We start from the raw sequence: 12629 nt of genomic DNA on the forward strand, positions 1-12629 counted from the left end.
GGATCTCTGTGAGTTCGAGACCAGCCTGGACTACAAGAGCTAGTTCCAGGACAGGCTCCAAAGCTACAGAGAAACCCTGTCTCGAAAAACAAAACAAAACAAAAAAATGTATCAATAGCAAAACCCCACACCTAGAGCCACATAAGAGTGTGGGAAAGGAGAGACTCGGAGAAGCACATGGCAGAAAACACGCAGCACAGCTCATAGGTGTCTATTCCAGCACACTGGGAAACACATCTGCACACTAAACCCAGAAACGGAGCAAGCAGCAAACACAATGTCTATTCCAGCACACTGGGAAACACATCTGCACACTAGACCCAGAAACGGAGCAAGCAGCAAACACAAAACCCGAGACCTATACTTCTAGGAAGAGAGAAGGGTTTTTTTTGTTTGTTTGGTTGGTTGTTTTTTTTTTCCGAGACAGAGTTTCTCTGTAGCTTTGGAGCCTGACCTGAACTCACTCTGTAGACCAGGCTGGCCTCAAACTCACAGAGATCTGCCTGCCTTTGCCTCCCGAGAGCTGGGATTAAAGGCATGTGCCACCACCTCCCGGCTAAGAGAGGAATTTTTGAAGAACCCCAACACTCTGGTCCTTTGCTGAGTGTGTGGACACTAATGTGCTACTTTCTTCTATGCTTTTTTTGTCTGTGTATCTGTGTCTGTGTGTGTCTGTGTGTATCTGTGTGCCTGTGTATGTCTGTGTCTGTGTGTCTGTATGGGAATGTGCACGTGAGTGCAGATACCTGTGGAAGCCAGGTGAGGGTATTGGATTCCTGGAGTTAGAGTTATAGGTGATTGGGAAAGCAGCAAGTGCTGTAGAGGTCAGAGGACAGCTTTTCCTTCTACAGTGTGGGTTCCAAGGATTGAGCTCCAGCTGTTAGACTTGGCACCCACTGTGCCATCTCACTCCCCAGTCCCTGTTTTGGGTTTTTTGTTATTTGTTTGTTTGTTTTTGGAGCAGGGTCTGATGTGGCTCAAGCTGCCTCAACCCAGCATTAGCCAAGGATACCTTTATGATCTTAAACTCCTGCCTCCATGTTCCAAGTGCTAGGATTGCTGTGCGGCACTGCATCCAGCTTTTTTCTTTTCTTTGTTTTGTTTTGTTTTGTTTTTCAAGACAGGGTTTCTCAGTGTAGCTTTGGCTGTCCTGGAACTTGCTCTGTAGACCAGGCTGGCCTGGAATTCACTGAGATCCGCCTGCCTCTGCCTCCTGAGTACTGGGATTAAAGGTGTGCGCCATCACCTCCCAGCTCTTGTTTTAATTTTTTCATTTTTAAAGAAAATGTGGGGCTAGGGGGATAGCTCACTCAGTCAGTAAAGTACTTGCTACCGAACCATATGGACTGAGATTTGATCCCACATAAACCAATGAGGCTTAATGGGGTATGCCTTTAATCCAAGTGCTGGGAAGGCAGAGACGGAAGAATTCCTCTTGCTAGCTGGCATCCAGTCTAGCCAAATCAGCAAATTCTAGGTTTAATTAGGGACCCTGCCTCAAAAAAATAATGTGGAAAAACAATAGAGGAAAGACACCCAATGTTGACAACCTCTGGCTTCCATACACATGAGTAACACACACACATACACACACCAGATAGACAGACAGACAGACAGATAGAAAGACAGAAAGAGAACCCAACCCATTTTAAAATTTGCTCTTCTTTGGGAAATTCAACAAGAAAAGTAGACCAGGCACCAAGACAGGAGACTCTTGGGAATTACAGTGCCGCTTCTCCTTGGGGCATGCAGCCCCTCCAGTGAACTGTGGCTTCTGACCAGAGCCTCTACTTAACAAACCTGGCCCTGCAAGTGCCGGCCACTGTGAGCTCCCCAGGCCATCTAGGGACCAGTTTTCTAGGGTGGCAATAAAGGAACTGAGGCACAAATAAGCAGTGACTCTAGCTGACCTGCAGCTGTGCCCACCTCTGTCCTCCGGCTCTGTGCAGGCCTGCGGCGGGTGATGGTGCGGGCCCACCGGCAGGCCTGGTGCTGGCAGGATGAGTGGTATGGGCTGACCATGGAGAACATCCGAGCACTGGAAAGGGAAGTACAGCTCATGCTGTCCCGAAAAATGGCCCAGTATGCAGAGGAAGAAGGAACATCAGAGCTCTGCAAGGACAGCTCCCCTCAGGTCCAGGCATCTACAGCAGCCTCTGAACCCAGCAGCAGCAATGGGGAGACCCTGGGCCGGGGCCTGAAGAAGCAGTGGTCCACCTCCTCCAAGTCCTCAAGATCCTCCAAGCGGGGAGGTGAGCTGGGGTTCCTGCCTTTTGATTCAAGGCCTACCTTCCCAGTTTCCAGGGTAGCCATGCCACTGCTGCATCCCTGTAGTTCTGTGTCTTTCCTCTGGACATAGTAGAGCTAACTAACTATGGAGCCTTTCACGTTCTAACTGGTACCAGGTGGGACTTTACCATGAAGTGAAGCTGCCTCTTCCATGCAGCACCCCCAGACTTACCTGTAAACAGACAATCTATAACTTTGTGACTCTGGGGAGTGATTCTGGGCAGGCCCCCCAGTCAGAGAAGACATCTTCAAGGTATCAGATCCTGGACCACAAGGTGAAGCAGGGTCTCCCCTGTGCAGCCAGTCAAGCCCCTGTAATATGCCTTTCCAACCCAGTGCACCTGGCCCTGGGCTTATGGCATTGGGATGAGGTGAGCCAGTACCTTATTTTTCCATTTACTCCTGCTGCCCTGCCCTGTCAGCTCTGCTGGGGCCACATTTAAGAAGCTTATTTATGGTCAGGTCCAGCACTACTCTGAGCATACACCCTAAGCTCTCCCTGGACAAGGCAGCCAAGTACTCCTCGCCTTGAAAGGGCCAGACAGGTCTACATAGGTGGCCCTAGACACTCAGCCCTACTTTCTTCATTTCTGTCTAGAGTGAACTTTTCTGATGGTGCCCACTTAGCCCTCCAAGCTGCCATCACAACTCCCTGCCTGCTATGACTGGCTCAACAGAGTCTTTCTCTGCAGGCCAGACCATCACACGAGAGTTTTGCCTTTCAGCCAGCCCCTCCAGACATAGCATCTCAGAGTGGAGGATGCAGAGCATCGCCAGGGACTCCGATGAAGGCTCAGAAGATGAGTTCTTTGATGCACAAGGTAGGCAGGCAGCTCCTACAGCCTTTGGGGACTTCTTGGACCAGATGCAAAGAATTGTTAAAGGGTATGAAGCACCTGTCACTATACTGCTCCTGTGACCTGTACCTATACTGTCACAGGGCAGCCTGGGGCTTGGGGGTAGAACACAGAGAATGAGATGAGGTCACTGGGAAGCCACCTCACTTGAGTTTAGGGTCTAAGTCAGGACTTAGGGCATGGAAGGAGAGTGCTGTTCTCTTGAACAGGAATAGGTAGGTTCTGCCTACCCATACCTACATAGCCATATGCTACATACATAGCTGTATGTATACTTACATAGCCATACCTATCCACACCTCATAAATGACACAGAGTTCTACCAAAGGCTTTCCCAGATTAATTTATCTCCATAAGTATGACTTACAGATTCCTCAATTTTTGTGCTTGTTTTATTGTGTGTTGCTGCTTTTCTTCATTAAATTAATGCAAATTAATATGCATCTAATGTAGACACTTTAGAAAAAGCAATAAGCAGAAACTAGATGAACTTACCATTTTCCCACTAATGGCAAAATAAGTACAGCGGACACACAGCCAATTGCACACCTGTGCCAGAAAATGCACGCACTGCCTTACACGGAACCACAAAGATGCTCTCAACGAAATCAAAAGGGCCAGCAAACAAACCTGGGAAGAAAGATGGGTGCTACTGCATGCTGGCAGCCCCACCAGCCCCAGAGTGTGCAAATAATAGAAGTGCAGGATGATGAGAACATGCCTGCAGCTGAACAGCAGGGTCCTCTCGTTCTGTCACCTAGCTTGGAGGAGCAGAGGAGCTGCCCACATGTGACGTCTTAACTACCTGGCTAGCCATACCTACAGGGAGAGAACCTGGGGGAGTCAGTGCCCTGGCTTGTCCTGGAGTTAGACAACCTGGAAAGGGGTCACAGGGGACTCCTGAGCCAATCTCTGCACTTGACAAGAATGGAGAAGGGTATCTTTGGTGTCCCACCCTTCCCAGCTGGCTCTTTTTCCTTGAAAGAGGAAAGACACCTCGTTGTTGAAAAAGACTGTAGGACAAAGGCACAGCTGCCAAAGCAGCAGGCTTCTCAGGTCCTGTCCTGTCCAGGAGCCAAGGAGGAGAGGGCCAGCATGAGCTTGAGCCCAGGCAGCTGCCCGACCCTGGGAGCAGTTGTGGGGAAGCAGAAGTGAGAGCCCAGTCCTGGGTGACATGTTCGTAGCAGACCTTCCTTGAGCTGTGTCTTTCTGGGCGTTAAACAGCATCAGCTGTGAATGGATAAACGGACTAGGGTCGTCTGCAGAGGGAAGGAGGCGCCACCACACTCTGCAGAGAAGACAGACCTCAAAAGCACAGAGCTGTGAGGACACAGTCATGCATGGAAGACCACACAATGTGTGACTGTGTCCACTGAAAATGCCCAGAGTCAGCAGAGGCCTGGAGGAGAGAGTTCATTATGCTGTGAGGCCTGACTGCTTGTCATCAAGCATGAAGCTTCTATTCAAGGTGATGGAAATATTTTAGAATTAAATAGTGGTGATGTCCCCACAGCATAATGAATATACTAAATGCCCCTTTAACATGGTGTGGATGGGAATTTCTGTGATTGGAAAGAAAGCCAGGTGGTTGCAGCTGCCTGGCTGTCCTATTAAAACAGAGCTGAGAACACTGGGCATGTGGACTCCAGGAACATAGGAGGTCCAGTGTGTCCCCAGACCCCACTGAAGTCTCTCTTTCTCCCCCAGAGGATCCGTACAATGAGGAAGTATTCCCCAAGGACATCACTAAGTGGAACTCCAATGACCTCATGGACAAAATGGAAAATCCAGAGCCTGAGGACCCACAGGGTAACCAGCCTGGGGGTTGAGGGTGTGGCCTACTCCTGTCTTACCCAGTTCTCACACAATGAGAGCTTGCAGTATTCCTGGGCCAGAGCTCTCTTTTGGCTACCAGGTGTCCACAACACCAGTAGTTAGTATGGCTTCTGTGTTGCAGACGGTCTATACCACCAGAGTGGCCCTGAGTTCAGGGTGGCCTCCAGTGTGGAGCAGCTGAACATCATTGAGGTGGGTACTCCGGACACTGAGTGACTAAGGCTGTGGGGAGGGTCAGGGGCCTGAGGGCCCAGTTCAGAGGCAAAGCTCCCCAGAGTCAGACATTCACCAGAGAGACTGGGGTCCCTTTCCTTGCCACCTTCCTGTGGAGACACCAATTAACCCCATCTCTGTGATGTTCCTGAGAACCAAGGACAGCAGACAGCCCCCAAGAAAAACCTTGACCAAGCTCCTCCTTTGGGAAAATAAAATGAGAACCTTATAAATTCCAGAGTAAAGCTAAGAACTTCACCGTGTTCCCATCCTTTCCGTGGCACCAGAAGAGAAAAGGAAGCAAAGGAAGGAAGCAAAAGTCGCATAGGCAGACGTGACATGGCTGTGGCCCTTGAAGTCAGGCAGAATTCAGTGTGTCCAATAAAGCTGTCTTTCTGGAGCCTGTGTCCACTTTGGGGGTTCTTTGCTAAGCTCGCGCTCCTTCCACCTGCAGGGCGTCAGAGCTGTTTGCACTGGGGCAGGAGCCAGGCCCGGCCAGGGTTGTCCCATGCCGCGGTCACAGTCACTGCCCTGCTGTTTCCAGGCTGCCCAAGGTGGATATAGCACCTCCATAGGAACTCTGGTCTCCCTGGAGGGCCTAGGAGAGGCAGGCACACCTCTTCCCCTCCTGGGGGCTTCTCCTTTGAGGTCTGAGGTGGACATACACTTTTCTAGAAGGGGTAGTAGTTGAGGGGAACGATTGTCAGTTGTTGCTGCTTAATGTTAGACAAAGCAAGCAGAGGACCTTCCAACTCAGCGCACACAGCTCTGACTGTCCCCCAGGAGAGGGGTGGAGCCTGAGGCTCAGGATCTGTCTTGGGATGTACATTTGGAGGAGCCCAGCAAATTCTGGCGCACTGCCATCCAAAGTCAGACCCTTCTGCCCATACTAGCCCCCAAACCGGAACCTTCCTTCGTGAAAGGATGGCTTGATAGGAACATTGACTGGGGCGGGGAGAGACATTGCTCTGGCTCTCCATAGCTGCCTTCACTACTCTTGTGAGCTCTGTTCCCACTGGAGTTCAGGACGGGGAGTTCCTGTCTTAGGCTGGATGTGAAGAAAGCTGTTTCTGTGGGTTCCTGAAGGGTTAACCAGTGAGGGGTTCAGCCTGATAAGTGCACAGAGGATAGTCTTGACGCCCCACTAGCCCAGTCCCACCCACCCTCAGGTAACAAGTATAGCTGAACTGTACCACCCTGTCCAGGAGCTGACAGGCTACTGTAGAAACTTTTCCCGTAACCTTGTGCTTATTGTATTGGAGAATTCCCTGTACTTGATCCTGATGGGAGTGGCCCAGGCCAGCCTGTGGTGGGCAGTCCCTGAATGTACAGTTGTTCTACCCCAGCCCCTGGAGGAGGGCAAGCCCCAGATAGGCACCCTCTACTCTCTTCCCTGTCTACTCCCACGCCCCAGGACTCAACAGACACAAACCAGTGCTCATTCTCGGACATGTACCTGGAACTCAGGGACAGGGGCCACAGCCTGGGCTGCCAGGAGAACTAGCAGGAGCTTTGGGGGCTATTCTCTCTTGGTGCTAATGAGCCATACGACCAGTGCCTGGGCCTCCCCAGCCTACCACCTTGTCTATGAAAAGAATAGCTCTGTATCCCTGTGCATAGCTGAGCATTATTCTAGGGTCTCACTTTGACTTCGTAGCAGGCCTGGTCAGTAGGAAGGCGGGTTTGTGATCTGATCTTCCTGAACTGTCCTGCTGCAGTGTGCTGGGACTCTGCCTCTACTAGGATCCCTCTGTTCTTGAGGATCTTAGTCTTAGAGTCTAGAAATAGCAGGGCTTTGGACTGAGTGACAAGTGGAGGACCTCAGAGCCAGACTACTTCCCTAGCCTTGGCCACTCCTAATGAGTCTGACTCTGGACCAGCTTGGTCTGACTATTTGGGCCAAACCAGAACTATATCTAAAAGCAGACATGCAGCAGGCATCCAGAGGCCTGATTGCCCAAGCAGGAGCTGCCGCCTGACATCCTGAAGAATGTAGAACTGGTGGTTTCTCTAGAAGATACCCTTTCTTGAGTCTGCTGTGACCCTGGTCAGGCCACACCACCTCCTCCAGTCTTTGTCCTTGCAGGGGTCCAAGGGAAGGCTAAGGCTGTGAACCCAGACCTCATAACCAGATAACCAAAAGCCAGGGGTAGAATGTTTGCCTCTCACATATGTATGAGATCCTCAGTTCAATTCCCAGCACGACAAAAACAGACTAGGGCACCTGGTGCCTGGCAAGGAATTCATACCCACCACTGCCCATGCAGGATGAGGTGAGCCAGCCACTAGCCGCGCCTCCCTCCAAGATTCACGTGCTGCTGCTGGTGCTGCATGGAGGCACCATCCTGGACACTGGAGCCGGGGACCCCAGCTCCAAGCAGGGTGACACCAATACTATCACCAACGTGTTCGACACCGTCATGCGTGTGCACTACCCCAGTGCCCTAGGCCACCTAGCTATCCGCCTGGTGCCCTGCCCACCCATCTGTGCTGACGCCTTCGCCCTTGTCTCCAAGTGAGTGGCATATGCCTGCCAACACCCATCATGCCCCACAGGGAGAAGCAACCACAGCTGTCCCCACCTGAAACCCTGAACAGTATGTGACTCCCCAGAATTAGGTCCTCTGTCCAGATTGCCCTTTCTACCATCCATCCCTCAGCCTGGAGGCCACAGAGCCTGTGTAGACAAGATAAGTTCAGATTCTAGGAGAACAATCCTCAGGCAGAGTTCATGTTCAATTCTGTAGAGTAGGGATGCTGGCCTGCCTTGGGTTGAGTCTGCTCAGTGGCCCTGGCTCTCAGAGTCTGCTCAAGGCCTCCCTGGGAGTGTCTTCATGAGTCCTTTGGGGCAGGCAGCTGTTTGGCCTGCTTTCCAGATGGGGGAGGACCTTTGGGTCAAGCTGAATTTACCTGCCCTCTGCTGACACAGCCCCTCCCCCCAGCCTCAGCCCCTACGGCCATGATGAGGGCTGTCTGTCTAGCAGCCAGGACCACATCCCCCTGGCTGCCCTGCCCCTGCTGGCCACTTCTTCACCCCAGTATCAGGAGGCAGTTGCTACAGTGATTCAGCGGGCCAACCTGGCCTATGGAGACTTCATCAAGTCCCAGGAAGGTGTGACCTTCAATGGACAGGTGAGTGGTGACAAGAGGTAGGGAAAGACCTTCCAGGGTGGGCTGACGAAGAACCAGGGGGAGCCGGGGGTGGAGGTACTTTTCCTAATTAGCAACCCAGCAAGCAAGCAAGACTCAGGCCTCTGCCATCTTGCCTCCAGGTCTGCCTGATTGGAGATTGTGTTGGGGGTATCCTGGCATTTGATGCCTTATGCTACAGTGGCCAGCCAGTGTCTGAGAGTCAAAGCAGCAGTCGCCGGGGCAGTGTGGTCAGCATGCAGGTACTTAAGCAGGGGCAGAGGGTGGAGCAGCCATTGTTCCCAGACCCCCACTAAGGCCTGCTATCTCTGCTATACTACGGAGACTGGCTGCCTTTCCTGCTGTAGGACACCAAGCAGTCAGCTGGCCTGTGTTGTGTCCCACAAGCAGCATGCCCAGCCAGAACTCTGAGGAACTGACTTGGACAACACAATCCATGCTTTGTCTATTTTGTCTATTCAGAATGTCCAAGCCCATGAGGCCCAGCAGGAGTTGCCCAGGATGAGAGGGCTAGGAGAGACACAAAGAGCATATGTCTGGGTCTCAGGCTAAGTGAAGAATACCCAAGGCAGGTCAACAGTAGCCCAAAAGAGCTGGAAGTGTACCTCAGTATCCCCCAGCAGACAGATGGGAAGGACACGGGTTGCTGGTGCGTGTGAGCACAGGTGACAGACTAGAGCTTGGGGTCTGGAGAATCACTGCAGTGTGTTAGCGCCCAGGAGAGATGTGGCTTCACACACCAGGGTCTGCACTGCATGGAACAGCTCTGATTCTAGGAGGTGAGGTGGGCACACCCTATTCTTCTCTTTGTCTGACCCTGATGTCTTCCTGCTGTAGAGTGGCCATCACCTGGGAGAGATCACTGTGTGCCAAGCCAGTCCTGGAATGAAGGCTGCTAGGACTTAGCCAGTAGTCTGAGGGGCAGTGGGAGACGAGACTTTCCCCTCTGGTTGGGTGAGAAGCCTGCAGCTGGGCAGTGGCCAGCAGGGCCTGGAGTCAGGAGGGAGGGGCTCACAGAACACTGAAGAAGGGCCTAGGCTGGGGACCACCTGGCAGTGAGCCTCCATGGCCATTCCAGGACGCTGACCTGCTGTCCCCGGGCATCCTGGTGAATGCAGCACACTGCTCCAGTGGCGGTGGCGGTGGCGGTGGCGGAGGCTCAAGCCTGGAGAGTAGTCGGCACCTGAGCCGCAGCAACATTGACATCCCCCGCAGCAATGGCACCGAGGACCCCAGAAGGCAGCTGCCCCGCAAAAGGAGTGATTCGTCCACCTATGAGCTGGACACCATTCAGCAACACCAGGCCTTCCTGTCCAGGTAGGGTTTGAGAATACTTAGAAGGAGAAAGGCCCAACATGGAGGAACCAGGGTACTCCTTCACCAATCCACATTCCAATTGCATGCATGCTGTAATGGGAGTTCCTGTTTGAAGGACTTCCCAGTTTACCAGGTACTATGGTCCTGTATACAAGGGCCACCCTTAGCCCCTGGAAACACACTGTCTTGAGGGCGGGAGTGAGGTGGAGTCAGGGATATCTAAAGGCAGGAGGCTCCCTGAAGAGGTTGTGACCCACTGTCACTAGGAGTGTCCCAGCAGGTAACCCTGCCTGCACTCATGACAGCACAGGGCTCAGTCCCTAAGGGACTGTGAAACCCAGCCTGACCCTTGTGAAGCTGACCCTGGGTGATCTGCACGTCCCCCACTGCAGCCTCCATGCCAGTGTACTGAGGAATGAGCCCAGCTCCCGCCGCTCAAGCAGTTCTACGATGCTGGACGGTGCCGGGGCCCTGGGCAAGTTTGACTTCGAGATCGCCGACCTCTTCCTCTTCGGGTGCCCACTGGGGCTAGTCCTAGCCTTGAGGAAAACAGTCGTCCCTTCCCTGGACGGTGAGAGGCCTGCAGGGATAAGACAGGTTACATGAACTGGACAGGAGACTCCATGGGTCAGTCGCAAGGCCATGGCCACATGCCAACCCTCTCAGTATCTCCATTGCCCTTCTCCACCTCTTCAGCATCTCAGTCACCTGCCCATCCCTGAAACCACTTCGTACCTCTCTCTAAGGTCCCCTGAAGCAGAGCGGATGCACAGCAGGTTAGGGAGGACAGATAAAAGAGAACCAGTCTCTGGTGTAGGGTTCACCCATTGAGACAGATGAGGCCGTAGTACCTCACAGTCTGTAAAGATGGCCGATAGGGCAGTATCCTGCCATCCCAGGAATCCCTGATGCTTGCCAGGATTAGCCAGCACAGCCCCAGAGATGTGCATGATCCCACGTAGCTGCTCTGTCACCAGTGGCAGAAGAGCAACAGGCTCAGAGGGGCTTAGATGAACAAAGCCTTAGCAGGGGAGCTATGAAGCTAGATTAAAATGAAGGCCCCTGCTCCTCCTCTTCTTCAAGGTGCAACAGCAGCCCCGTTGGTGAGGGAAAGCCTTAGCCCTAAGGGTACTCCACAACTGAGCATATTCCCCAGGGCAGCTGTCCGCCTGCAGAATAGGGCCAGATTATCAGACACATGCAAAGAACATTCTGTGGGATCCCCTGCCACCCTGAGGAAGAATGAGGTGGAGCCACACATGCTGGTGTGCAAAGACCAAGTTCAGAAAGCTTAATGTGTGTTCATGTGGATTAGAAGGGAGGTGTCTAATTCTGAGGGAAGACACACGCCTGACACTCAACCCTTCCTCAGAGCCAGAACACAGCCTAGGAATGGGCAAACATGGCGGGGGGGGGGGCATGGCGGTGACTTCAGCCTGCGTTCCTGTGACACCCAGTTAAAAATGCACATGGAGCCCATAAGGCTGGAAGGAGCCCTCCACTCTACTGCTCAACACATTTCCTCAAACTGTCTTACCAAGGTCACTATCATTTCTCCAACTCAAAAATAAATTGGAGCTGGGCATGATGACACATCTTGTGATCACAATCCTGGGAGACTGAGGCAGGGAGAGTTCCAGTTCAATATTAGCAGGGGCTACATAGTGAGACCCTGTCTCAAAAAATCTTTATTAATGAATGGACAATGAACCACACAAATCCCAAACTGATTAAAAAAAAAAAAACAACACATGGCAAAGGGTGCCTGGGCCCCAGGCTCCCACCTATTACCCAAAGTCTCCTTTCTCTGCACCTCCACTCCCAGTTTTTCAGCTGCGGCCAGCTTGTCAGCAAGTGTACAACCTCTTCCACCCTGCGGACCCTTCAGCCTCCCGCCTAGAACCGCTGCTGGAGCGGCGCTTCCACACCCTGCCACCCTTCAACATCCCCCGATACCAGCGCTACCCGCTGGGGGATGGCTGCTCCACACTGCTGGGTGAGGCTCCCCAGGAAGGTGGGGATTATTTTCAAGTTGGGGGTAGCTATAATTGCTATGGTATAGCCCCCGACACACTGGGTCTTCCCAAAGGGAAGCAGCATCAGACCCCCGTCCCCACTGGGCATCTGTTGCAACTAAACACTTGGTGAGGTGCACATGTAGTTGTCCTCCCTAGCCCCTGTGGGGCAAGAGAGACTTCTGCCTATCGAGGCCTGCCGAGGGGTCCCAGCAACGGCCAGGGTCATAGTCCCTTCCCTACTGCCTAGGGCTTCCAACCCAATGGGGAAGGAGTTATAGGCCTGCAAATTGAGGTGTTGTAGGCCGGGCCCATTGTGATAGACAGCTGACCCAGAGATGGCCGGGAGTATGGGAGGGACTGGCCCATCCTCTTGCTCCAGTGTGTATCCTGGCATCATGTTGTCATGTCCTGGTCTCGAGGAGCCTTGTTTGTGCCAGCACGTGTGCAGATGACCCACTTGAGTGTCTGTTCTTGTCCTCTCTGCTCTCTTCCCATCTGCCTCCAGTAGAGACCGTGCAGAGAAACCCAGAATTGGTCTTGGAGGGCGGCTCCCTGGCCCCTCTCCCCCACGGGGACAGCTTCCTGGAGACCAGTGTCCCTGTTCCCGCGCTCACCTGGCAGGATGGGCCCCGCCAGAGCCCGGGCTGTGCTGAGTGTGTGTACCCCCCACTCCTAGTGACTGATGTCTGCTTGGCTGCTGTTCCCTTGGTCCTCTACCCTCTCATGCCCTCTCTGGCCACTCAGAGTCAGTGGGACCTTCCTAGCAAGGACATGGCCATGGGAAGTTAGTCCTGGTGCCTCCTCCTTTCTATACATGATAGTCTAAAGCTGAGGCCACCCCAGCGCAAAGTGGTCACATTTCCCAGAGACAGACAGAGGCTGTCCCAGTGTCAGATGGCAGGTGCCTTCCCAAGGGTGCTGTAGGGAGCAGACACGACATAGGGCAAGG

At 53.0% G+C, this 12629-nt stretch overlaps 1 protein-coding gene across 12 annotated transcripts in view; it reads left to right on the top strand.

Moving 5' to 3' along the window:
- The window catches only part of Pitpnm2 (phosphatidylinositol transfer protein membrane associated 2), a 137923-nt gene that overhangs the window by 116699 nt on the left and 8595 nt on the right, over positions 1 to 12629 (top strand). For 5 of the 12 annotated variants that reach the window (XM_085679091.2, XM_085679097.2, XM_085679121.2 and 2 more), the window contains 11 exons: positions 1950 to 2252; positions 2982 to 3110; positions 4854 to 4955; positions 5104 to 5174; positions 7463 to 7710; positions 8138 to 8327; positions 8468 to 8587; positions 9424 to 9662; positions 10055 to 10233; positions 11488 to 11658; positions 12186 to 12335. In XM_085679091.2, the coding sequence (XP_085535217.2) occupies positions 1950 to 2252; positions 2982 to 3110; positions 4854 to 4955; positions 5104 to 5174; positions 7463 to 7710; positions 8138 to 8327; positions 8468 to 8587; positions 9424 to 9662; positions 10055 to 10233; positions 11488 to 11658; positions 12186 to 12335 (1902 nt within the window). The remainder of the gene's footprint in view (positions 1 to 1949; positions 2253 to 2981; positions 3111 to 4853; positions 4956 to 5103; positions 5175 to 7462; positions 7711 to 8137; positions 8328 to 8467; positions 8588 to 9423; positions 9663 to 10054; positions 10234 to 11487; positions 11659 to 12185; positions 12336 to 12629) is intronic. The other 7 variants (XM_085679111.2, XM_085679129.2, XM_085679118.2 and 4 more) reach the window with 4 other exon arrangements.

This window comes from Myodes glareolus, chromosome 2 (genome assembly GCF_982192425.1).
Source record: "Myodes glareolus chromosome 2, mMyoGla1.1, whole genome shotgun sequence".
Lineage (NCBI taxonomy): Eukaryota > Metazoa > Chordata > Mammalia > Rodentia > Cricetidae > Myodes > Myodes glareolus.